Raw genomic sequence first — 27,677 nt, 5'->3', positions numbered from 1 at the left:
TTAAAAGTACAAACGGGCATGTGTTGTAAAAAGCTGGATAAAGAGTTTCTTTGTCCTGTATTATGGGCTAATGATCTGTCCAACAGTTTGCTATCAACAAAAAACAGTAGTTTTAGTAGGCTTGGGAAGAGAACTACTGGGGAATTGAATGCAGATATGCTGTCCTGAATAATTATCCCACTTTAATACAACACAAACAAACTCATCTCTCCACTTGACCTTCAAAATCCACTTGAAATGATTGTGATTTAAGAGCGAACAGCATCTTCAAAACAATATACAGATTAGACAGGCAAGGCACCGTCAAATTTCTAAAATGTGACTTTTTGAATTAATTTCAATGAATGTTTTCACACATTTTTAATAACACCTGACATATAAAGTATAAATTAAAAGGTCCATATAGTCTCTCATGCACTCGTTCACCACAGGCTAGTGGAAACCATCATGAATAATCATGAAATAAAGGTCAGAAATTCCTCAAGGCCCTTACAGACGGTGTTCGACAATAAATACTGTATTGGCAGAGTGCTCAAGTCCAAATGATGATGCTTTTATCCTGGTTTCATGAGAAGCACACATGGCCGATATCAATGCCAAACTCCTGATCTTTGCCACCTACATCCACTGGAGCCAAGTCCACAATGGGCAGCCGTGAAAGTGTTTGTGTGCGGTACTCAAAGACAGTCTTGCCCCATTCACCGTTGGGTTTCTGGAGGGAAGAATAAAGAGGAACAATAGTGAGGCTGTTTTTCATTGGCAGCATTTTTGCATCAACGAAAGCAGCAACAGAATGTTATTCGTGATATTGTCATTAGCATTGGGGACTAACTAACTCGAGGACCGTTCACACTGATTCAGAGCAGCAAAATGACCACAGTGCATTGACCTCATTGAGCAAAATGACTTCATTGACCATTCAGTCAGATGAGTGATTAGTGGAGCAAAGTTTAGCACAATTATGACTATGCAAATGAGGATGGAAACTACCACCGCACAGCACAAATTGAATTGTTGTTAGTGTGAACATAGAAGTAGCATAGACAGTAACAGCTACAGTACATTTTTCATTTAAATTAGTTGTATTTATTAGTGTAAATGCACACTACCAGTCAAAAGTTTGAAATAATTACATTTTTTTGAAAAGTCACTTATGCTCACCAAGCCTGTATTTATTTATTAGCATCATTACTCCAGTCTCCAGTTTCACATGATACTTCAGAAATCATTCTAATATTCTGATTTGTTGCTCAATTATAAATTATTATTGGTAATGGTTTTAATTATTATAAATGTTGAAAAGTTCTTTTGCAATATTATAAATTTGTTATACTGTCACATTTGACCATTTTAATGTGTCCATGCTGGATAAAAAGTATACTTACCCAAAACTTTTGAATGTTAGTGTATCGTGGTTTCTACAAAAAACAGTTTTCAACATTGATAATAATATAACAAAATAAATAAAAAATATTGAGCACCAAATCAGCATATCAGAATGATTTTTGTAAGATCATGTGATACTGAAGACTGCAGAAATGGCTGCTGAATAATCAGCTGTCATCACTGGAATAAATTACATTTTAAAATATACCATAATTATCTTACTGTAATAATTTTTTATTGTTTTTTTGATCAAATAAATGCAGGCTTGGTGAGCATACGATACTTCTTTCAAAAACATTAAAAAGTCTTGATTAAGACTTGATGAAAATAAGTTATATTAAAATACATCTTTAAAATGATACTCCCTTCACAAGTTTTAATGTAGTGTAGATTACGATAGAATATTAATTACTACAATCTACAATTTGCAAAGTAGCTTCCCCAACACTGATTCCCATTTTATGTAAATAATAAAGTCAAAAATCTGAACATACAGAGCAGCCGTCCTCTAAGACTGTGTACTTCAGACGGTTGTTGCTATATGCCTTGATGTCCTGTCCATCAGAAGCCTTTAGGACTAAAGCCTTCTTCAGATTGCTGTTCTTCTCATCTTTATAAGCCACGCTGTTTTTGCAGTGATAGGTGACGGTCTGTGCTGCTTCCTTTGACAGCAGACGGAGAAATCTCAACTGGACAGATACAGCGTTAGCTGGTGCCTCTTTGTTTCCATAGATGAACTGAAGAGGAGTAATAAAAGGTCAGGGTATACAGTAAATTGAACCGCATACTGTATTTGCACAGGAATACAGGGCAACAGTCTTAACTTTGTTTATTTGTAATTTCCTTCTTTTCTTTTTTTTTTCCTGAAATGATCATCATTGTAATCATATTAACCTTAGTTCCCCGGTTTATGACTGCCCCAAACCAGACTGGTTTTGGTATGCTGGAGCGTGAAGTCCACCAGTTCTTTCGTGGGATACTGGCAGGGTTGGCAGGTATACATGTCTCCCCCATTTCCATGTTACAGTACACTTGGATGGCATCTCTAGGGCTGCCCTCATTTGGGTCTATCCAGTATTCACCTTTGATACATTGGAAAAGGAAGTTATACTTGATCCTCACATATACACTGGTATAAAAAAAATCAATCTTTTTGATTATACCAGGTATCTCACACTGGATTCTGACTTTTGTGTGGTTTGGACTCGTGGATTTTGAATATTGGTAACTAAATTGGTGTGGGCTAATCCAAGTGATCTGGATCATTATCCAGGTTTAGTAGACCGCGCATCAGTTTCCGAATATATGCTTACTGTGGGATGCTGCATTTGTTTTATGCCTGACATAACGGTTGGGAATCATGCAGGTAATGCTTGTCAGATACAACATAACCTTTTTATATTGGTTAGCTCTGGTTCTGTCTTTCTACCCTCCAAATAAGCCAATTCTTGTTTATTTCTGCTAAGGAACACTGTGTTTGATGTGCTGACTCTAATTATCTTTGTAAATTTTGTTGAATGGGCAGGACATTACTTTCTCAGATAATGCCTGCTGGTGTTGCATAACTGTGTTAATTACATAAATGAGAAGTAAAAAAAGGTGTTTCAATCCATCTACAACTAGATTGTGGTTAAAGACCTGTAACATTCAGTTCCAATGTTTTTTTCCCCATGATATTGCACACACACACACACAAACAAACAGACACATACACACAAACAAAACTTAAAGGTTTTTGAATGGTGTTCTAGGGTACAAAGTAGTCTGCAGAAAATTTGAGAAAAAAATGAAGACTTTGCTAAATGTATTTTGTAGGTTTGTCACAGCAAAAATGTTAAAGATATTAATTAAATGTTTTAACACAATATTTTTAAAACAGAGAATTTTATATTCTTATAAATAATGAGTAGATGAGTGAATAATTATTTTATTCTTTGTGAGCCCTAGGTTTAAACAATAGCTAAATTATTGTTAATAGCTAGAAATTTTTTATTACCATCTCGTTATCTTTTTTCTTCTGTTATTGGCTCTTTTTCTTACAACACAAGTGTTTTGGGAACAGGGGTCACCATAAAAAAAAGCCACCATAAATGTTTATACAACTTTTCCAGTCAAATATCTAAACATCCATAGAACAAAATAAATGTACATGAGATGGAAAATTGCATATTGTATTAAAAGTTTTTTTTTCAGGGAAACTGTATTTTGTCTTGTTTAATTTTTTTTTTTTTTTACCTGATTTTTTTCCATTTAAATTTAGGCTTACACTTGAAACTAGCTAAATCTGCCAGTGCAATGAGATAAAATGCACTTGCATTCAAAACATTCTCTAAACCGAAGACTTGATGTCTTATGCAGTTTTCCTCACTTATCAGGTTGCATTATCTTAGTTTAAGAAAATTTGGGTTACTGCAAAACTTGACAAAGAACTTATTTTTGCATAGTGTGTTATATCACAAGCATTCTGAAACCGTACAAGAGCTTGGAACACAACGAAATTTAAATCATTAATCTCCATAGCTCATTGAAATACAGCATGCCAAGATGCACCATGTCAGGTTTGACGTCAAAAATCTGAAAATGGAGTATGAGTCATAAAAGTGGATGACTTAAATTTCTCATTTTTTCTACAAAATGAAGCAATTTGGGTTTGGAATGTCAAGACGGTGAAGAAATGATTATATTTTGTGAATAATTCCTACAGAGATCTATCATAAATAAAAACCAAGATATACCAGTTCATGCTGTACCTGATCAGGGTCAGTAAAACTGAAGCATTCAGAGCTGCTTCTAAACTACGTGTCGGTTTGTCTCACTCACCGCTCTTCTTCAGAGGATAGCACTGCTTCAGGTCCTGACATGTGCGGGCAGGATATTGGTGAGAGCCATCAGGACTGCGCATGCTGTCCAGCTGACTTCCCAAGCTCTTCAGAGACAAGTGAACTTCACTGTCAACCCGAACCGCATCAGATCCGTTATTGGGCCTTGCCTCATCCTCGTTGAACTCTGGCGGGGGAGGTGGAGGTTCCTCTGGCTCGAATTCATCATCAAAGTTGAAGTCTGTTCCAAAAAGGTCATCCACAGCGGCTGTAGGGGGGCCAGGAGGACCTGGGGGTCCAGGTGGGCCGGATTCTCCAGGTGGTCCCTACAGACAGATGGGTGAATACTGTTTATGCAGAACATTAGTGTTGAAACATCTAATCACATTAGCAGCATCTAGTAATTAATCATGATTATGAGTCATGAAGTACAAAGTGTATCTGATTATGAGTCATTAAGGAAGGAAAACTGGCAATTGCCAAAAGGGAAATGAAAACACATTATAAATTGTAGATTTTTTTGTTGCATCTGAGACAGTGATTGAATATGCACAGCCCAGCTGAAAAACATCTTAAGTCATGTTTGATTTTAGTTGGTTTTCAGCGAGTTTAGCTGATTTCTCAGCATGGACCAACAACTGTTCGGCTGGTCACATGTGAAAAATGCCCAAAACCTCTCTAGTCCAGCAAAGACCAGCAAACTTCCTTAGACTGGTTAAACTGTTTCAGCAAGGAGATCCCATCTCATAACATACATGAAATGCATAGTAAACATAATCTCATTCCTTACCTCAGGTCCAAAATCTCCAGGGGCACCTCGAGATCCAGGAATTCCCACTGCTCCAGGTGGACCCATATCTCCTTCTTTTCCTGCTGGACCAACAGGGCCAGGGGGTCCCTAATAATGACATGTTCAGTATTAAATTCTGTTCAACATGCATGTTAATTGCTGGTACTTTGAGAATTCAAATTTGAGTGATATTTGAATCTGTTGCTCACTCTTTGCCCACTTGGTCCAATGATTCCTATTGCACCATCATCCCCTGTGGCACCCTGGAGGGAAATGATTGACAGATGATTATTAAGAAGGTAGTTACTGTATTGTGTCATAGGTGACATATTGTCCATTATACATACTGAACTTCCAGGAAGCCCATGGAGTCCAGTGAAGCCACGATGGCCCTTCTGACCTCTCTCACCCGCATCTCCTTTGTCACCTTTGTCTCCCATTGGTCCTTGTGGTCCCTATGGTTGATTAGAAGATTGATAAACACAAGTTGTAGATTCCCCTTGTGTTATTTCCGCAAATTGACTCGTCATTATATAACACATTTTCTTTTTCCAAATATTTCTATCATGTGAATTCAGAGTTCATTTAACTTAAGCGCATGTCTCTTTTGCTAACATTCAATTGTATTTTATATATGAAAATGATCATGTAAAGTTAGCTGTATCAATATGTAAATATGCAGACTTACTTTTTTCCCTCTGGTTCCTGCTTGACCATCAGGACCAAGTGGACCTCTTGCACCCTGTCAGTAAAATCAACCAATAAAAACTGAATAAAATAAAAAATACAGTATAGCTATTTCAAATTCTACAAGATTAAAGAAGCGCCTTTGTTACATTACATTATACATGCTTTTAAAAATACATTTATTAAACACCAATCTGCTGTGAAGTATCCGCAATGGATACGGGAAATAAACCTGATCTCCTCTCTGTCCTGGACCTCCAGGTGTTCCGACAGGTCCTGGGGTTCCTGGTGCTCCCTGACCACCTGCAAGACCCTCTGGTCCTGGGTCTCCTCTGTCACCCTGAAAGAAAGTTAACACATAATTTGAACTTGGTCCTATTTGATTAAACAATTTTTAATAAGGCCGTGTCAAATGATGAATGGGTTCGTACTCTGGGTCCAATGATGCCATCAGCTCCTTGAATTCCATCAGCTCCAGCCAAACCCTAATTTAAGAAGGAATTCATCAATACATTGTTTGGTATATATGTAATCATCTCGACTGTGTTTTTCACACTAAGATGTCATACCTCTGGGCCAGCATCTCCTCTGGGTCCAGATGCTCCTGGCAAACCAACTGGTCCAGCACCACCTTTTGTTCCTTGAGGACCTGGGGTGCCAGCTTTTCCTGGTTGACCCTTAAAAAACCAAACACATAGGACGAGGAGTCAAAGAAGCTAACTTTTGGCATCTGAGACATCATCATCATCTTTGACTAATTAAGAGGCTGAGAAATGTAATTCTAAAAAGACAAATTTCTAAATATTTGCTTGTATGACAAGAAGGTAGAAGTGGTGACCTACCGCAGGTCCAGGAAGGCCAGCCATACCACGCTCTCCTCTCATTCCAGGAAGACCCACAAGTCCCCTCTGTCCTGGAGTTCCAGCAGGTCCTGGTGGCCCATCTGGGCCCTATGTTAAGTTCAAGAAAAGTTTTAGATACAGTATTAAAATTATTTCATTTTAATTCTGTAGGATATAACTTTTTTTTTTTTTAAATATATGAATGACAATCCAAAAACCATCCTGCAAAAATTAAAATTTGAGAAATAAGGTATCACATACTGGCAGTCCGTCCTCTCCTGGTTCACCTTTGTCTCCAGCGCTACCAACAGGTCCAGGGTTTCCACGCTCCCCCTGGCGGCCAGGACCTCCAGGTTCTCCCAGAAGCCCAGGTGGGCCCTCTTTACCTGGGGCTCCAATAGGACCAGGTTCACCAACTGGACCCTGAAAATAATATCAGTGTAAGAGTCCATATATGTTTTATTGGTCAAAAAGAATCTAACACATTGCAAATACGATTTAAAGGACTAGCTGTTAAGCACTGCTTTGTGGGTTAAATCCGTATAATGGAATCACTCACAGCAGAGCCTACTGGACCGACACCTCCTGGGGATCCTGGGAAACCACTGGGACCCTTTTAAAAAAAGAAGAAAGCCAAAGAGGATTCCACAAAAGTGAGGAAGAAAAGAATAAAGAGGATTCAGTAAGTAGCATTTCTGGGTGTGTCCAAGTTGATAAAGAATGATTTTGATACTTTGATTTTTGTAACATACAGCTGCTCCTTGAGTTCCTCTGCCACCTTTGAGGCCTGTAATTCCAACCAGTCCCTAAAAAAAAACACTATGTTTATACATTTTTTTTTCATACGGGACCAATATAGTCTATACATATACACACTACGATTCAAAAGTTGGGTTATGTATATATATATAAACCATGATATATATTCTTAAAATTCTTTGATGAATACAGATTTTTTTAAAAACAATATTTACTTTTGTACCAGTCTTTACTGTCACTTTTGATAAAATATTATGTCTTTGATCATATATCAATTCTTTTGCTCACCTGTGGTCCAGGTATTCCTGCCATTCCCCAAGGCCCTGGAGACCCAGCCTCTCCCTTTGCACCTTCCTCTCCAGTTTCACCTTTAACTCCAGGCTGACCATCAGGACCCTAGCACAAAAACATGGCAATATTTACAACTCATACCATATTATTTATAAATATATATGGGTGGATGAATGGATGGATGAACTTACGGGAGGTCCAGCAAACCCAACTGGACCAGTAGGACCGGGTTCACCAGGTGAGCCCTAAAACACAATACATCAATAGAATTGTGAACCACATGAGAAAAGAACTTCAACAAACATAAAAGGTCAGGATTTCTCCTGGTAAACTGCTCTACTCACAGCCATTGCTCTAGAGCCTGGAGATCCACCAGGGCCTCTTGGGCCTTGTTCTCCCTGTAATTGAACAATCACTTCTAAGTACATCTAAGTAGCAACAGCTGCAAAATACTTTTTATTCAGTTCTTTAAAGAAACAAAAGAAACATCAAAGTCTTAGTATTTGGGGGGAAAAACACTATAAGGCAGAACAGGAGGGATCAATTTACCACTTAGCTAAACCTAATTAAAAAAAAGTAATAAAAAAAAATTATCAAACCTTCTCCCCGGGTGGGCCAGCTGGTCCAACAGGTCCAACAGGACCAGGTAATCCCTACAGACATCAATGACATTTTATTTAGTGTCTTTATAACCCCTGCTGTATTAAGAAATGGATAATACATTTAAATGTGGATATTTCTGAATTCAGAGTTATTGACTGTTAGGTTCAATTTCATCCAGTTTATTATGGCTCTGTCTCACTCACTCGAGCCCCATCGTTGCCAGCCGCCCCTTCTGCCCCTCTGCCACCCACTGTGCCCTGAGAAAACAGATAAAGAGTATTAAAACACAAGGTTTTGTGCAAATCGATAAGAAAAACAGAGAACTCTGCTTGATGTGTTACAGATGTGGTTTCCTTCTCTACTTGACAGTGCCACACAGAAAATGTTTCAGATAATATTCGAGAATATTAACTTCCTGCCTGAGGATATTAGCGAGACATCCAGTATATGTCAACCGTCATGCCTCACAGAGCTTTACCCACCAAGGCATTTAATATATGCAATATTGTTGCACTGTTTGCAAAGAATGAAACTAAAATCTATACTGTATTTGTTATGCATGTGCAAATGTTTAACATGTGCCGAAGCCTTTGATTAAGCAGACTCTCTTATCTCTCAGAGCCACACTCACACTTTCTCCTTTAGGCCCGGCTGGTCCAGTTATTCCTCTCTCTCCTGGCATGCCCTGTAGGCCTGGTGGTCCTGGTTCTCCAACAATTCCAGCTGGACCTGGTTTACCCTGCACAGCCATTAATGTGTATCAAGATTATCATGATGTTGTTGTACACAAAACTACAATAAAGTGTTTTTACCATGGTAAAAGCTTTCAGTTAATAGATGTCTTTTATTTGGTACAGTTACTGTATGTAAGTGGTGTTATTCAGTCATCTTTTAGGAGCTAAATGCATGCACAGAGCCATGCAGCTGTTGATGCTGAGTAAACATCTGGCTCTAACCTTGGGACCGTCAGGTCCAGGAGTTCCTGGGCTTCCTTTTTGCCCTGGTAACCCATTAGGTCCAGGATCACCTCTCTCTCCTGGGGTTCCACGTTCACCCTACGGCGGATAAAAACACTGGAAGATTGCTTATGTGGACTTCTAAAAGCTGTGCACTGATATGCTGAAGTGTAAGTACAGTAGGCTCACCCTTGGACCTGTCTGCCCTGCACCACCAGCCTCTCCATGGATACCCTGAGGGGGAAAAATAAAAGTCATAAAGTTCTTTAATAATTCCTGTTCGCAGTCAGTTTGTATTCTTCCTCACCAGCAGAAATGACACAGTAAATACTAGAATACAGCGATCAGGTAAAAGAACGCAATGATAAACTCACCTCATCACCTGGTTTTCCTGACTCTCCTGGTGGGCCTGGTGGTCCAGGCAAACCCTACAATTTTAGCATAATAAAAGATGAAGCTTGTTCAGGAATAAATCGTATCAAATTTACTTACAGATATGCAAAATATTTAAGGATTATATATATTCTTATCATTTTATTTTTGTCCCTGAAGTCCGCATGTATTATTAGTCAAGTCTATACCAAAAATGATTTTGTGCAGAGCAGCAGGTGCTACACACAACCAGGTGCAGTACAATGTTTGATGGATTTTCCCACATTTTATGTGTTTTATGACCTCACCTGCCCAGACAAAATTTGTGAACACCAAATAAATAAGTGTCATTGGTAATGTGGTGGGCAAAAATTTAACAAAAGATTTCACAATTTTTGAACTAGGGATGAAATTTTGAGGCCTAATATTTGCAGGGCAATGTTTACAATCATCTCTGACTGGAATCATAACTGAAAAAAAAAGAACATACTTGGAAGCCAGTTAGTCCAGGAGGTCCCTGTTCTCCTCTCTTTCCTGCTACTCCCTGAAAAGAAATACAATAAACCCAACCGTACTTTGTAAGCTCCTCCTCTTAATACTGTACCACTCAGAGATGTTAGCTGAGATAGCTAAGAAATCAACCAACCAAAATATACAGAAAATGTAAATAGCCATAAATTTGGCATAAATGATTAATTGGAAGACTCACAGGAGGTCCTGGTGTTCCCGCTGGACCTTCTTCTCCATCTTTTCCATTAGGTCCCTGCAGGAATCATAACCATCATATCAAATCATAATGATTTACTTGACTTTTAAATCACGACACTATTCAATACCAGCACTGACTACAACAGAAGCATTTACGCAAAAAGGGAATGACATTTATAATAGCTTGTTGTGAAATATTACAGTATGTTTTAAGATTGCCATGACAATGTTGCACCATAATTGCACTCACTCTTTGTCCTGAAGCTCCTGGTGATCCTGTTTCTCCTACTTTCCCTGGATCACCCTGAATATTTAAAAAAAATTCATAATAGGTAAACACAAGATAAAAGTGACTGACTGCCCATAAAAATGTCATTATAAAAGCCATCATTATAGACTCCCTCTTTATATTATGGATTCTTTGTAGTTTAACATGTTAACTATAATATTAATGGGTAATTCATCCATTACGGGCACTTTTATTTACTGAAACATCTTCAAATAATGTTTAATCTGTATTAAAACATTTATGACATCCTTAAATAAAGATCTGGTCAGTGGCCTTCATCATCCTTCAAAGGGCTTTCAATGTAATGTCTAAGAGCGTGAGATTTGACACTGTGTGTGATGGCAATTATACGTAATAGAAATTATAATTTTCACTTTTAGAGAAAAATCTGAATAACTTCGGACTTACAATACAAACTCATTTACAGGTGCATCTCAATAAATTAGAATGTCGTGAAAAAGTTACTTTTTTTCTTGTAAGTTATTTCAAAAAGTGAAATTTTCATATATTTTAGATTTAGACGTAAAGTAAAACATTTCAAAAGTTTTTTTGTTTTAATTTTGAGGATTAGAGCTTACAGCTCATGAAAGTCAAAAATCAGTATCTCAAAATATTACAATATTTACATTTGAGTTTCAATTAATGACCATCCCTACAGTATAAATTCTGGGTATCTCTTGTTCTTTGAAACCACAATAATGGGGAAGACTGCTGCCTTGGCAATGATCCAGAAGACGAACATTGACGCCCTCCACAAAGAGGGTAAGTCACAGAGGGTCATTACTGAAAGGTGTGGCTGTTTACAGAGTGCTGTATCAAAGCATATTAAATGCAAAGTTGACTGGAAGGAAGAATTTGGGTAGGAAAAGGTGCACAAGCAACAGGGATGACCGCAAGCTTGAGAATACAGTCAAGCAAAGCCGATTCAAACACTTGTGAGAGCTTCACAAGGAGTGGACTGAAGCTGGAGTCAGTGCATCACAGCTTTCCTGTAGCTCAAATAGTAGAGCATGGCGCTAGCAACGCCAAGGGCTCGATTCCCAGGGAAAGCAAGAGCTGATAAAATGTAAAAACTGTAACTTGAATGCAATGTAAGTCGCTTTGGATAAAAGCGTCTGCTAAATGCATAAATGTAAATGTAAAGAGCCACCACGCTCAGACGTCTTCAGGAAAAGGGCTACCAAGCCACTTCTGAACCAGAGACAACGTCAGAAGCGTCTTACTTGGGCTGTGGAGAAAAAGAACTGGACTGTTGCTCAGTGGTCCAAAGTCCTCTTTTCAGATGAAAGTAAATTTTGCATTTCATTTGGAAATTAAGGTCCCAGAGTCTGGAGGAAGTGTGCAGAGGCACAGAATCCATGTTGCTTGAAGTCCAGTGTGAAGTTTCCACAGTCAGTGATGATTTGGGCTGCCATGTCATCTGCTGGTGTTGGTCCACTGTGTTTTCTGAAGTCCACAGTCAACGCAGCCATCTACCAGGAAATTTTAGAGCACTTCATGCTTCCTTCTGCTGACAAGCTTTATGGAGATTCTGATTTCATTTTCCAGCAGGACTTGGCACCTTTTCACACTGCCAAAGGTACCAAAAGCTGGTTCAATGACCATGGTGGTACTGCGCTTGATTGGCCAGCAAATTCGCCTGACCTGAACCCCATAGAGAATATATGGGGTATTGTCAAGAGGAAGATGAGAGACACCAGACCCAACAATACAGATGACCTGAAGGCTGCTGTCAAAGGAACCTGGGCTTCCATACCACCTCAGCAGTGCCACAAACTGATCACCTCCATGCCATGCCGAATTGAGGCAGTAATTAAAGCAAAAGGAGCCCCTACCAAGTATTGAGTACATATACAGTAAATGAATATACTTTCAAGAAGGCCAACAATTCACTAAAAATGTTTTTTTTTTTTTATTGGTCTTATGAAGTATTATAATTTGTTGAGATTTGTTGGGTTTTTGTTAAATGTGAGCCAAAATCATCATAATTAAAAGAACCAAAGACTTAAACTACTTCAGTCTGTGTGCACTGAATTTATTTAATACACAAGTTTCACAGTTTGAGTTGAATTACTGAAATAATTTATTTTACTATAATTTAATTACTGAAACTTTTCCACGACAACCAATTACTTTTAATGCAAAACAAAAATAAAAAAATAAAAATCTGAAAATTGATTGCTTCTGAAAAAAAGCTACAAACTGCACACACACATATATATACACTGCCTCTCAAATGAGGGATGTGTTAAATTAATAAAAAGTCATAGTAAAGACTTACATTGTTAGAAAAGATTTCTATTTTGAACAAATGCTCTTTTTAACTTTGTATTCATCAGAAAATCAAAGAAAAAAAGGATCACATTTTCCAAAAAACAATATGAAGCAGCACTAAACAAATATATCTAAATATATATAATATAATAATAATAATATAATATATATAATAATAATATACAATATTTAATCAGCATATTAGAATGATTTCTGAGGACACTGAAGACTGGAGTAATGATGCTGAATAATTCAGCGCTGCGTCACAGAAATAAATTCTATTTTAAAGTATATTAAAATAGGAAACCAATATTAGAAATTGCAATAAGATTTCACAATATTACTGTTTTTTCTGTATTTTTGATCGAATAAATACAGCCTTGATGAGCAGAAGAGTCTCCCTTAAAAACCATTAAAAATCTTACTGATCCCAAACTTTTGAGCGGCAGTGTGTGTGTGTATATATATAATGTGAGTTCTTAAAAAAGACTTTTCATGATTTTAACATTTATAGGGGAAGTTAAAATGTCAGAACAGCAGCCCCCAAAATAGTGTAATTCTGGTAAATGTAACATTTCAGCACTGTTAAAATAAATTAGGAAAACAATTAAAGTGATAATAAAAAATGCAAGTTGCCATAATATATCCTTTGCAATTTTACAGAAAGTCCCCCTAATAGAAGAATCACCCTGATATACTCTTTGTTCTGAAAGTGTTATGAGATGTACAGTATGACACATGTTAATAGTATTTAGAATATTATCCTATGGCTGTTTTATAAATATACATATAATAAGGAGTTACACTGAAGCCTTTAGGTCCAGGCAAACCCATGGGTCCTGCTGCGCCTCTGGTTCCCGTAGACCCAGCTGGACCTGGATTCCCATCATCTCCTGGTGCTCCCTGAGAAAAACACCACTCTTATCAGAAAGTGAGATGGCAGAACTCACCAAAGTGTTGTTTTAAATGCATAGTGATTTGGAGCAGTTCCGCCATAACAGTAGGCCAATCTAGAAAGCTGATTCCAGAAGTATGCGAGTTTACATGTGTGTAGTTCATCTAATTTTCCCAAAGAAATTCCCAGAGCAACCACTGGTTCAAACAGCACTACAAACTGAGGAGTTTAAAGACCTGTTTTAAGAAGGAATACAACAGGAAGGAATAACAAGTGCATGTATTACCTGTGGGCCTATCTTCCCCTCTGCACCTTGCATTCCAAGAATGCCAGTCAAACCCTAAAGAGAGATGACACATAATACAGTATGTGAACGCCTTAAATAATGTGGACTCAATACCATCTGAGCAAAATAAAAGTACCAGTAATATCATACTGTTGAAGCAAAGTAACAAAGTCTATGTAACCACAGAAAATAATTATGATATACTTTATAACCGCATGGCACTATATATAGGGTGTGCTGCAAAATGCCACATAATGTCTAAAACAAATATAGATAATATACAGAATACAAATATACACAATACTAATTTTACTAACCCTTGCCCCCGTAATTCCTGTTTCCCCAGGTCGGCCAGGGTCTCCATTTGCACCTTTAGACCCCGATGAGCCTGGGACACCACGTTCACCCTGTGCCCCCTGAAGACATTACAGAGAGAATGAGAGAATGACGTTGAGAAAACAAATGAATCATTTTGATCTCATTTGTTAACATTAGTTAATACATTAACTAACATAAACTTCCAATGAGCAATTAATTTTGTGTTCATGTCAGTTCACAGTGCATTAACTAATGTTAACAAGATACAACATTCAGTTTCAAAATGTAGTAAATGCTGAGATTAACATTAACTAAGATTAATAAATGCTGTAGTATTATTTTAAGTATTTTTAAGTATTATCTTACAGTGGATATGTGGTGGCATTGTTGACTATGTTAGGTGCCTTTAAAACCTTATTGACCACTATTTAGTATGTTTCTAACCTTTTGACCTGGCAAACCATCAGCTCCTGGGAACCCGCGGTTACCTGGAGCTCCCTTGAAAAATATAAAACATTAAATATTATTGTATTGAATAAATATGTAAAGATGTCACAGAAAAAAACACCCTGCAATAATCGCATTGAATATGAAGACTTGCATGTTAGTCATTCACAATAATGCAATGGCACTCACTCTTTCTCCAGCTGCACCCGGGGCTCCAATGGCCCCTGTGTCTCCTCTTGGGCCTCGCTTTCCTTCTTCTCCCATCGGCCCCATTTCTCCTTGAACACCAGGTGGGCCCTACAACAAATGATATACCATTTTATCATTGGATGATGGTTCTGATGGCATTATTTCTGTCAATTATGAGAAAATGATTTTAAGGCACCTAAATGTTGTCAATACTTACAGGTTCTCCTTTAGATCCAGGTTCTCCTTTAAACCCAGAGGAGCCTAGTTCACCCTATGACATGCATGAAATATATGAATGAGCACAGTATATATAATCTATATATAAAGTGCTCCACCTCAAATATACTGTACATAAAGAAGAAAAAGTGAGTTCTGCTTTTCCACGTTTTGTCATTACCACTTGGCCCTTGGCCCCTGGAAGTCCAGATGATCCTTGAGGTCCAGGTGGGCCAGGCTGTCCAATCAGTCCAACAGGGCCTTGCACACCTGGGATGCCCTACAATGAACAGATTAAGAAGTAGGAGTTTCTTCAAAACCATAACCCAAAGAATGAGCAACAATGGCAATGTTACCTTTGAAATGTTATTCTGAATTTTAATAAGCACACAATTTAAGGAGTAATTAATGTGCAATAAACAGTATGTTAAATTGCATTCTTTGATGTCTGTTTTAGGAACTTACTGGTGGTCCTTTAACTCCAGGAGTGCCATCTGTTCCTGATGGTCCCTAAAAATGGCATCGATATTATGGAGACCATTCAATACATAAATCAATCAAATGTAGCCCTTTTCTAAATAACAGGACAGGTGAGACTGCACCTGGTTGCCCTGCGGTCCTGATGAACCTTGCCGGCCTGGTTCTCCTCTTGGGCCTTGGGGTCCACTGGTACCTCGTGGGCCTGTGGCTCCTGCTTCACCCTACCCAATGTTTAAAAAGAGTGTGTTTGATTCCTCACTTTTTGTACTTGCCATAGCTCCTTTTTCCTCAAAAAGTTTGAAGATGCAACAATTTGCATGGTTCTTACAGTAACCATGAATCAGACATACCTTCATGCCTGGGCCACCAGGAAATCCTGGGGTTCCAGAAATTCCCATCGGGCCCTGTCAATTATATAAGTGTCAGGTTAGATAACATATCAGTCTTTATTAATAGAACATACTCCACATCTTTGAATATAATGTCATATATGCACTACCGTTCAAATGTTTCGGGTCAGTGTTTTAAAATTAACACTTTATTCAGCCAGGATACATTAAATTGATCAAAAGTGATATTAAAGACTTTTATAATGTTACAAAATATTTCTGTGTTTTTTTTCCTGAAAAACATGCATTATGGTTTAAACAAAAATACTAAGCACCACTAATGTTTTCAACATTGATTATAATAAGAAATCAGTCTATTAGAGTGATTTCTAAAGGATGATTTGACATTGAAGAGTCAAATAGTGGATGCTGAAAATTCAACTTTGATATTACAGGAATAAAATATGTTTTAATATATATATATATATATAAAATTGTAATATTATTTCACAATATTACTGTTTTTACTGCATTTTTGATCAAGTAAATGCAGCATTGGTGAGCATTAGAGACCTTTTTAAAAAGCATTAATAAAATCGAATTATCCCCAAACCTTTGAACGTTAGCGTATGTCTTTCAAGGTATTTCGTCAGAAGTGAATGTGTAGAAGATGATGTGATCTGGGTAGATAAATGAGAAGTGATGGAGGGGTTACTCTTATTCACATACCAATGGACCTGGTTTTCCCACGTTTCCCGAAAGACCACGCTTTCCCTACAAACAGAAAACTTTTTGATTTACTGATGAAATATATAATACCACCAAAGCAAAGTTTGCAAAAAGTAATCCCTTACCACAGGCCCTGTTGGACCAATGCGTCCTCTCTCACCAGGCATGCCAATCGGGCCCTTTAAAGTACAACATACTGTAAGCATCCAAAAAGTGTAGTTTTGTCAAATCCAATGAAGATCAGTGTAAATGAAACATTGCAATCAGATTTGCAATCACAAAGTGCTCCATACCTCTGGACCCACAAGTCCCATGCCACCAGGAGTTCCTGATTCTCCCTTTGATCATGAAAAGAAAGTCGCATTTGCTAAGACAATCAAACCACAGGGACACAAGAAAACCATTTACAAGAACTTGTTGGCTTCAAATATGTGGCCTCTGACCTTTGACCCCACTGCACCTGGTTCTCCTTTCCCACCCTGCAGACCTGGATGACCCTAAAATGGGGATGGGATTCATCAGAAACTGCCCTCAAAGCAAACTTAATACATGATTATGTACTTGGTTTGTACATTTTATAATGATAGATGGCAAAAAATATTAAGAAGCAATTAGTGACCAGTGTAAAGAGTGAATGGCAAATCAAATCAGTGTTTTGAGAAGGAAGTTTTAACCTAACCCACCTTTAGACCTTTCATCCCAGGTTGACCTGGTAATCCTGGAAACCCTCTGGAGCCCTATGAAACAAATCATAATTGGTAAGGATGCACTAAAAAGCTTTTAATGTGCAGTAATTTTGGAAGTTATGAGCTAATTATAGCTTTTGATCCCTGTCACCACACACATCTCCTTATATCCACAGCATTCATTTGATGTTTTCATTTGTGTTAAGGATAGAGCTGCACAGTATTTCAGTCTGCGGGCCACTAGTTAGCACCATAGAGTCTTGTAGTTTATGTTAAGGGCCTTTAACTCCCTCAAATTTATCAGTCAATGTTTACATCTGTTTTTTATTTGCCATTGTCTAAGTTGCACTTTTTCCGTTTGATTTTTGTTTCTCTCTGCTCACTTGTTCTTTTTTGTGTACTGCTTGAATCATCTTGTAATTATTATAAATGAGTTGTACTCTAATTAAAACCTTTGATTTGCATTCAAGTCTTTTTGACATTGTGATCTGGCATTGCTCAGCATGGCTTGACAGCCTATATGTCACTTTCTCATCAGTAAGAGCATATTTTATATTTTATTTATTAGCCCATTTAGATCAGGAATCATCATTCAATAGCATTCCCAACATTTGTGGAATTTTACGGTGACAGAAGATTACGTTGCTAGAAGATTGTGTAAATAATTATTGTCAAATATTACATTGTTCATAACTTAAACTGAGATGTCAGGGTTTGGTTGGTTAACATAGCTCATTTATCCCATTCTATTTAATGCCAGACCTACAACATTCTGGTGGCAAAAGGCTTATTTTTGGGCTATTCAAAGTACAAGTACAATATTTATCATGACCCCTCCTATTATGGATTGAACAGGTGGAGTAGATGTTAAAAGTGCTCATAGAAGTCTAAAAGTTAACCACTTTTAGATGCAGCACAAAGGATGCAGCACAAAGGAACAAAAAGTGTGTTCTCTCAATCAAAAACAACTAGATGCAGCACAAAGGAACAAACAGGTGCATTTTTAAAAACTTCGTTGAACTTGAATCACTGAAAAAAAAACAGTGAGATGCATTAAAGTGAAATTTTTGATAATATCATCCAGTCCTATAACAAGACAGAAAACAGCAGCACTGTCTTACTGGAGAGCCAGAGAATCCTTTTTCTCCTGTATTTCCAGGGGGTCCAGGCTCACCCTGTTGAAGAGAGGAATAGGCTTGTGTTATCAAAAGCAACTCAATTTACTTATGTTAGTGTTGTAAAATGTGACTTGACAGCATTTGACTCCATATTGAACATACTGCTTCACTATGATGTTTAAATAATGAAATCACTGTGCAAATTGTTGGTCAACTTACATCTGGACCAGGTTTTCCAGGAGGACCATCTGGTCCCCTTGGACCAAAAGAGCCCTACAAAGAAATCAATATTGCAATGTACAGTAAGTGACACCTTTCTTTGTTTTTGGTTTTTTAACTGCATGGCATGGACCATTTCTCTAATCAATATCTGAAACATACTGGCGCAATTAAAATATTTACCTGTATTTTTCAGACTATTTTTAAAGCATTTGAAACATCTCTACATTTTTAGTCTTACCATAGGTCCTGGATCACCTGCATCTCCCGGTGCACCTTGAGCTCCTGTTGGCCCCTGAGTGACAAAGAGAAAAAAATGGAAATTTGGATAAACATGCAAGGTGTAGAAAAAAAGTTTAAAGCCATTCAATGCGTAGGCCTATACACAACACCAATCTTGAGAGAACTTACTGGTGGACCTGATGGGCCTGGATGACCTCTTGGTCCTGTTTCACCCTGATCAGAACAAATACATTTTATCTCTGTTTAATGGGCCTATATGACAATCCAGCTAAATATTCATTGAAAAGTCATTTCTGAATGTGGGATGATCACTACCGGTGCTCCAGAGATCATCGCCGACATTCCAAGCTTCCCATCCTGGAATCCAGAGGCCATTTGAGAAGCAAACTGACTCTGTAAAAATATAAATTAAATTTAATATTGAATTAAAAAGGACAGTCATGACACACTTTGCTGTTACTATAAACTTATAGATAGATATATATTAAAATGGGGTGGAAAAATAAAACACATTCAGGCACGTTTTTGAAAAACACTACAGGATTAAAGCTGGACTTGTGTTTGGTATTGCCACACAAAATGGTAATTAAAAGCTACACTAGCAATTCTGCATTTCCATTTTTGTTGTTTGTTAAACAAAATTAGGGATTATGTTTTTTCCTACCTATAGATTTTTTTACCATAAACTTTTTTACCACTTTATCCTGATTAGTAATAACATTCATCATTCAGATCAGAGGAACACATTTTACAGTTCAAATCCCTGTTTAGGAATGTAACAAATACAGGAGAACAAAACCTGGATAAACAATATTACTCACCCCAGGCAGTGAATTGCCTACAGGCCCGGGCTCACCTGGCATGCCTGGGACACCTGGTTCTCCATCAAAACCAGGTGGACCTGGGACACCCTTCACAAAAAATATTGTGAATTTAACTACATTTACTACATTATGACTCTGCATTCACTCGGAGTAATATTGATGGCATAATTTACAGTACATTCCATGCAATAAAAAAGATAGAAAACCACTATTTGTACATAACTTTAATGTGTTTCTGGGGTCAAATAACCACATCAATGAATATCAGTTACTGGTTGATGCCACATACTCGTCTTCCTTTGCTTCCTGGATATCCTGGTCGGCCATCGGCTCCTGGGGGACCCTGTTTGATGTGACACACAATATAATGGACTTCACTTTGATTGACATTTCAAAGACTCTGGGGAAAAAATAAAAGATTAGAGGTATATGTGTGTGTGCACATTATTTTTTTCACCATTTGTCCTGGGCGTCCAGGTAGTCCCACAATCTAAAAAAAAGGAATAAAATATATAAATTAAAACTAATAAATCTGCATAACATGATATATAACATGTTATAACATGATTAACACTAATAACATATTCTCACGCGTGGCACAAAATATTGCAAATATGAAGCATAATCTTATAGACTCACATAAGGAATGTCACCAGGTTCACCTTTTTGGCCCTGAAAAAAAAAAAACATGCAGGACTAATCGAAACTTCATTAATATTAAGGTAACCTGCATGCCTAAAATTTAAAAGCATTCACATACCTTAAACGCAATTGTTTCTGAAAAAGAAACACAAAATAAAATTGAAATGAATTCAGGCTAAATTATATATGTAAAAAATAATAAATAAGCTATGACTCCTACTCATCTAAATGAATTCCCTTTCTGAATGTAATTGACGTCTGCCCTCTAGCGGCTGTAGCGTGTATGTCAGTCTCACCGATCCTTCCGCGCGCGCTGGCGAAGGTTTGGCAGACAGGGCAGCACTCTCCCTCCGGGATCATGAGTTCTTCGCATCCCTTCAGATCCTCACAGCGGATCTCCTCGCAGATCACCTGGCCTTTATCACATACACACAGTCTGCACGGCTCTGGCTTCCAAATCTCATTTTCTGAATAATTCTGATCACCATCTTTACAGTTTTTCGTCTCCTCTGTTCAAAGATGAAAATGAAAACAAACATAAATATATACAGTATCAGTCATTTCTAGCCTATCATACACAAATATTACTTTCACATTAGCCTCATTATCACATAAAACATTAAAAAAATCGGTTTATCGGTTATTTGCTGTTAATGAGGGACAACAGTTTTGTTTTTTGTTTACAGTTTGCTTTTTTATGAGGTGAGATTGTATTTATTTTTTACTAAGTTAATTACAGTGGCAAAAACAGAAAAGCACTGTGAACTCCACTGTACCAATTTAATCCGCCAGCAGAGGTCAGTCTAGCGTTAGAACTGTTTTTGTCCCCAGTACACTAGCTGGTGCTCATGTTTATTTTCATTCTAAAATACCACTCTAGTCTTCATACTTACTGCCAAGATATTGTTTCGTAAAACTTACCGAGGTAACCATAATTCCCTCACCACATATGTTGTTTCTATAATCGCAACGTGGTACCACCACCACTGTCATCGACAAAAAAAACAATCACACTCGACTCTTGAATGTTTCTTCCGCTGTTTGAAGGACAGCTACTGTAAAATTTCTGCACAGCTAGCAGATGGTCCCGCCCCAAACTCAGGGCACTGGCACAGAGCAGTCTCAAGATTGCTAATTGGCTAACATAAATCAGATTGGCACATAGCCTATATTTTATTAGTTAGTTTACAGAGACTATATGCAACCAGAGACAATTTGGATATCTCAAAACAAACATTATTTCAGTTATATTGTCCAGGTAATGGAAACATTTTATATGTAGGCTACTGTTATAACATATTACTTACATCAGTTTTAAATGCTATGATTTATCAGTAGTAATAACCAAAAATTTAAATGATACTATTTTATCGGAATCTATTTGTTTAATCTAATCTAATATTTTCAAAGGAAGTCCCTTCTCAGTTGCTAGATACAACATCCAAATATGGTAAAATTAAAGACGCAGTGTTACAAGAATGAACACCATGTTTATGTAAAATATTGCAAAAGAGACCATTATTTCCTATGAAGTTATTATATAAAACATCAGAAGTAGACCAAAGTTGTTCAGAAGACACTTTTAGTGTTGAGGGAGAGCTAAGAATGGATACCATTTCTAATTTCTTCATTTATTTCACATTGCGGCAACAGTTAGTGGCACTTCAACCTATGTTTGTCAGTCTTTATATCAACTTTGCATATAAAGTAACAAGCATCTGTACACTGCAAACCTTCAGATGAAGGCCTGTAATAGATCAATGGTCCCACTGGCCTGTTCCATAATCTGCCCTTGACCAGGACATGTAAGTAACTATAATTATAAGTCAAAGTATAAAAATGAGAACTAGAGCAAGGCCACCATTCATCCAGTTCTGCTTGCCCTCGTAGACGGGTGATCACATTATATGCCACACCCTGTAATTGAGGTCTGCAGCTGGAGGCCCTCAGCCATTTTTCACTCAGTCCATTGAGGATGCACCTCTTGTGTACCACATCAAGACTTAATTTGAAAAAGAAAAAAAAAAAAACCTTGAACCTTTTTTTTAAGTCAAATTATGAAACTACTCTGTCCATACCAGAGGGGCCCCAAATTTGGACTCCAAGGGCTAAACATTTAACTTGACAAGGGTAAATGTTGCATTATAGCCGAAATCAAATTTATTTATATTCTTTACACTTCTCTACACACACAAATAAATAGTTACAAAAAAATTAATATATGCTTCAATGGCATGTTTTTCCCCCTCACTATTGTAATGTGGCAAGGCAGGCAAAATCAAAGGTCATCAGGGACCAGCTTTGACATGCGAACCCTGGTTTGGGTATCTCTGGCCTGTAAATACATCTTTCTGTCTGCCCAACAAAGGTTTTTTCTGTGCTCGAATCACTACATTTTTGTATCTTATCATGTTCTACTGTTTCTGTTTTATACGACATTGTCTATTTTGTAAAAAGAAATGAAATTGCATGTTTTTTGCCCATTTTCCATATCATGTGCAAAAAAGAGGTATTGCAGTAGAAAGCTTATATGGAAATGTTAAATGCTAAAGTGCATGTTTAAGAACTTCCACTTAATACTTTAACATAATTATAGAGTAATACATAATAAATGACATGATATCATCAGTCAGAATACCGATCATCATTTTGTGATGAATCTCTCATGTTGTCTGTGTTGTGTTTGTCTGTGGCTCTGAGCGACAGCTCCAGGCTGTGATAAGTCTTGATTTGATGCTGTAGCATGACAGAGGTGGCAGACAGAGTAAATAGCAGTTCTGATGCTCAACGTCTGTCGCATCAGAGACTATCCTGAGGGCTTGCTTCCACTGATGTAATTAAGCAATAATGTGTATGACTCTCTGAAAGCCTTTAATGCAGTGCTCTAGAGCAGGGACACAGTGGAAGTGCAGACAGCTTTATGCAAGGTAAGAATTATTTTAGGAGACATTTGTTGCCCCTTCTTTCATCAAAGGCGTTGGTGACAGCTGTAATTGTTTCAGTAGGCCCAAATTATGTCATTAAAAACATTCCAAGCAATTACGAAGACTGAGTGAAATTTCTCTTCACGTTTTCTTTTGAAAATGATAGACTTTGTTAGTCAAATTAACTGAATATAATTTATAAATATTAACTTAAAAATAAATAAGTGATAATGATCAGTGGTGTAGTGGTGCCTGGAAAAGTGGGTATACTCTTAATATATGCCCCCAATTTTTTTTTTTTTTTCAAATGACCCGGCAAAGGATGAACCGACCTGTGTCATAAACAGTGACATGTAAAACTAGTTTTGCATATTTAGTTCACTATTGTAATATTTGCACACTGTCACTTAACTTCTGCTGCTTGAGTAAGGATCATATGAAAATAATATTATCCACAGAAGAGGTGCAGATTTAGCAATAAATAATTAAAATAAATAAACAAATATAAATAGACTGCAGCAACTGACATTTTGTCAGAACCTCTAGTAAATTGCATGCTATTTTGTTTAGTTGTCTGTTCAGAATTGTGGGAGAATTATGATCTCCATTTGAAACAAACAAAACAATCGTGATTCTCAATCATTTCAGAAGTGAGGGGACAGAAATGTCAAATATGATAACTTTTTGTCTAATTGACAGGTTTTATTACAATTATTATTATTTATTAATTATTCCTCTTGCTTTTAATTGGCTGAGAAATCAAATACACTGCTTGACTATTATATAGTTATATAATATTATATAATTTATAATATTTTTCCTGTATTTTCCTAATGACAATTTTATGATTTGTTTAGCCTATATACTACATTTTTCCCCATGTTTATCACAGAATAAGGCAGAATATATATTTTGTAGCCTAGTAGCCTATCTATTGCCAAGTGTAATAAATGCTATCAATTAGCACTGCATTATTCAGAATCAGATGCTTTTTATTACCTGGAGATGACTTGAAAACACACATAAACCATATAGTTGCAATCATGTGTTTACATTCTTAACGTTTCTTTTATTCAGCTTTGCAACAGTAGAGATATCTTTGGCTACAGCGATAGCTGGATTCTTGCACGTCGTGACTCGTAAGTTAGTAGCTACTTCTACGAGGCCGATTTGGACTTTCTGCGCGAGAGTGCCATCCGGCTTCGAGTAGCCTATAAATGAAACATACACTGCATGAGAGTGTTTACGTCTCGTTCCTGACCGCATCACTGTCTTTACTGGATGTTTTTAGAGAATATTTGCATTTATTCACATACGATTGTATTAGTTACTCATATGCTGGACTGTCATGATTTGGCTAGTGCAGGACGTGCACCAGGATTTAGAAGTGGGTATACAGAATCTCGACTGATAAAGAAGTGGGTATACGCCGTATACCTGCGTATACCCTCCACTACACCACTGATAATGATATAAGGCCATGAGAATTAAGTCACTAATACAGCAACTGCTGAATGCTGAAATGTATCATTTTGAAGCAGTTAACCCCAACTGTATTTTGTAAAAGGGCATTAAAATATAATAGCTAAATATTATGCTTGGTCTCTGTCAGGGGTGTGTGGTTGTAGAAAATATATAAATGAAAGACAGGAGAACGAAACAGCATCAACTCACTTTCCCATTTAATAACTTACGAGGGGAGAACTGAGTACTTTTATATGAACGGGAACAAAAGAGCAAACAACATAATTCAAATCAGGTGGGGACGATGAATGATAATTAACTAACGAGAAACGGAACTAAACCAAATAAGGAAAAAACGTAACTCAGACGGGTTGACTCGTGACAGTCTCATGAGCATGATGGAATTTCCGGTCCACTCAGTCTGCTTAATGCCTGTCTAAACTTCACTATTTCATAGCATTGTCTAAAGTCATCATCTTAAATGAAAGCCTAAAATAATATTAAATGTTTTTATTATTTTCAGTACTGTCAGTCGCACTGAAGCATTAAAACTACTAGCAGCAGGACACCTGCTACTACTCATCTGTATGAAACTGGCCTTTCTTAAAGCACGATTCTGAAAAGAAAGTAAGTACCAATTTAGTGGAAAGGCACATACGTTATTTTGGGGAAACCACAGCAGCCTCTATTATAGGTTATGCTTAACTTTAGTCTGTGGCTAACTTTTATTTCTGTCAAAGTGAAAAGGCACGCCCTCTGTCTGAAGTTTTTAACAAAAATATCCTCTTTGGAATGTACATTTCTTTACTATACTTTCATGTATAGAATGGACTTTGTATTTATTATATTGCAGCAAACGAATTTCTCCGCAAAGTGATCCTGCATTTCACACCCTGTGATTGACGTAACACCCTCCCTCTCATAACACAATACAAGCTGGCTCTCATAAGGGTCATGACGTGCCCCCATCTGGCATAATTACTGTGAGAAGGTCACACACGTTGTTTTATGTACTGTATATTAGATCAGACTGATGTACAGTAAAGGGGAAGTTCACCTAAAAATTAAAATTCTGTCACTCATTTTTATTTTTTTTCCATATGGAAGTCAATGGCTACTGGCAACTGTTTGGTTAGCAACATTTTTCAAAATATCTTATTTTATTTACAACAGAAGAAATAAACTCAAAGAAGTTTAAAACAACATGAGGGTGAGTAAATGATGACAGAATTTTCATTTTTGGGTATACTATCCCTTTAAACTATGATTAGAGTGTGATTGCATCAATTCACTATGCCAAGGTTTTGAATTCCATTTTGACTCTGAATCGATTCCTGCTGAGCTACCTGTATTGTCTGTAGTGTGAATAACCTAAGTGAATGTGAAAACATCTCAGTTGGATTTCAGGCGAACGCATTTGCCACATGTTTGGGTGTGTCTAGCATCTCTTTTGGGAAGAACTTTGACCACAATTGGTGGCCTGCTTTGGTCCGTGAAAACCTCATATCATTACACACAAGGCCATGAAATTATGTCTCCAACTAAGATAGAGCCGACAAAGCAGAAGATCAGGATAATTCAGCTTGCCAGTTTACTATTAAATTAGAAATTAAAATTGTGCTTGTTAGTAGGGAAGGATGCAATTAGAGTAAAACCTGTTATGAAAGTCTTTCTTTACAACAGCATTAACTTGCTTTGGAAATATGGCTATTCCACCATCTCATATCCTTGTTTTAAATTCTGTTCATAACATAAATGGGACTAAAACAACTTCTTTACTGTGGTGTGTTTCCAACATCTATTACTACTGATCACATTTAAGAGGATGAATTAGGTTATAGTGTAACCAAAAATGAAAATTCTGTCATCATTTACTCACACTAATGTTGTTCCATACCTGTATGACTTTCTTTCTTCTGTGGAACACTAAATGAGGGCTTTCCAAAAATTAAAGTGCATGGACTCTGAGTCATATGGGTTTAAAACAACATGAGGTGAGTAAATGCTGACAGAGTTTCAATTTTGGGGTTCAAACTATCATTTTGAGCATTACGTTCATCCTAAACTTGTACACTGAATAAAAAACTTAGTAGGATTTAGGTTAAAACCATATTCACTAAGATATTACTAGTATATTTCACAAATAATTACAAAGAAACGGCAAGTAGCACATTTAAATAAATGTGAAAGATTAGAAAGACTGAAACAGTATTTTTTTTATAAAACAAACTAATAAAGAGAGATTCATTATCTGTAATTGTATGGTGTAACCTGCTTATGTGGAGAAACTCAAAATAAAGTGGGGGGGGGGAGCAAATCAGGATGAAAGTGTCTCAAAATACCTATATTTCATGCATAACTGACATAATTGTACCACAAAAAACAACAACATTTGTAAATCAAACATTTAGCATATTTTATCTTCATAATAATCTATAAATAATTTCCACAGACACCCAAATTGAATGTCTAAGTGCAATAATAAAAAAAAACATGACATGGTTCCCAGATATTAAAGTAAAAGAAGGTCAGAAAGGCCATTGTATGAAAGGCCAGAGTACGATTATTCATGGGTAAACAAGGTAAATGTTACTTATTTCGCCTCTTTCAAGCACTTCTTACATATTTACATCAAATACTACAGCTGATATACAGAGTATCACTCTTCACCTGTTGTGTCAGGTTAGTGAAGTATGAGACAAGTTACTCACCGGTCTTGACATCCTGGCACGTGATCAATAACACCTGGGCCAAACAGATCCCCAGCCATACAGGTATCCTGAGGTGATGAGCTGCAGCCATTTTCACAAAAAGGAGGCGCAAGCCTTGCCCGTGCCTGCCACAGGAGGTAGACTATGAAAAAATCACAGCTTCACCATACGCTCCACAAGA

General features: G+C 37.1%; 1 protein-coding gene across 4 annotated transcripts; it reads right to left on the bottom strand.

The window, feature by feature from the left end:
• Positions 1–6: 6 nt before the first annotated feature.
• Positions 7–27,677, bottom strand: col5a2b (collagen, type V, alpha 2b). 4 transcript variants are annotated; one of them, XM_058780024.1, is made up of 54 exons: positions 27,497–27,672; positions 20,694–20,906; positions 20,516–20,532; positions 20,395–20,427; positions 20,213–20,245; positions 20,045–20,098; positions 19,753–19,842; positions 19,247–19,324; positions 19,100–19,144; positions 18,930–18,983; positions 18,689–18,742; positions 18,473–18,526; positions 17,349–17,402; positions 17,109–17,162; positions 16,959–17,003; positions 16,791–16,844; positions 16,666–16,710; positions 15,958–16,011; positions 15,730–15,828; positions 15,593–15,637; positions 15,309–15,407; positions 15,129–15,182; positions 14,912–15,019; positions 14,720–14,773; positions 14,275–14,373; positions 13,958–14,011; positions 13,581–13,679; positions 10,464–10,517; positions 10,215–10,268; positions 9,996–10,049; positions 9,508–9,561; positions 9,323–9,367; positions 9,134–9,232; positions 8,809–8,916; positions 8,381–8,434; positions 8,174–8,227; positions 7,919–7,972; positions 7,766–7,819; positions 7,572–7,679; positions 7,277–7,330; positions 7,084–7,137; positions 6,786–6,947; positions 6,525–6,632; positions 6,252–6,359; positions 6,114–6,167; positions 5,915–6,022; positions 5,684–5,737; positions 5,343–5,450; positions 5,205–5,258; positions 4,996–5,103; positions 4,207–4,531; positions 2,281–2,468; positions 1,881–2,123; positions 7–712 (listed from the first exon to the last, which is right to left on the bottom strand). In XM_058780024.1, the coding sequence occupies exons 1-54, from the start codon at positions 27,585–27,587 to the stop codon at positions 566–568; spliced, it is 4,500 nt and encodes a 1,499-aa protein (XP_058636007.1). In that variant the 5' UTR covers positions 27,588–27,672; the 3' UTR covers positions 7–565. The 4 variants fall into 4 exon arrangements, with proteins under 4 accessions (XP_058636007.1, XP_058636010.1, XP_058636009.1 ...); XM_058780027.1 differs by lacking the exon at positions 27,497–27,672 and adding an exon at positions 21,319–21,429; XM_058780026.1 differs by lacking the exon at positions 27,497–27,672 and adding an exon at positions 21,342–21,429.

This window comes from Onychostoma macrolepis, chromosome 06, assembly GCF_012432095.1.
Source record: "Onychostoma macrolepis isolate SWU-2019 chromosome 06, ASM1243209v1, whole genome shotgun sequence".
NCBI lineage: Eukaryota > Metazoa > Chordata > Actinopteri > Cypriniformes > Cyprinidae > Onychostoma > Onychostoma macrolepis.
The sequence above is the reverse complement of the archived record's forward strand: the minus strand, read 5'-3'. Positions and strand labels throughout refer to the sequence as shown.

Bases quoted from the DNA above. Each gene is read 5' to 3' on its own strand.
- col5a2b (XM_058780024.1), bottom strand. From the start codon at position 27,587: ATGGCTGCAGCTCATCACCTCAGGATACCTGTATGGCTGGGGATCTGT. The intron at 10,518-13,580 runs GTAACTCCTTAT...TTAAATATTCAG, and splicing joins CTGGACCTAAAGGCTTCAGT to GGTGATCCAGGGAAAGTAGG. The intron at 6,948-7,083 runs GTGAGTGATTCC...TATTATTTTCAG, and splicing joins TCGGTCCAGTAGGCTCTGCT to GGTCCAGTTGGTGAACCTGG.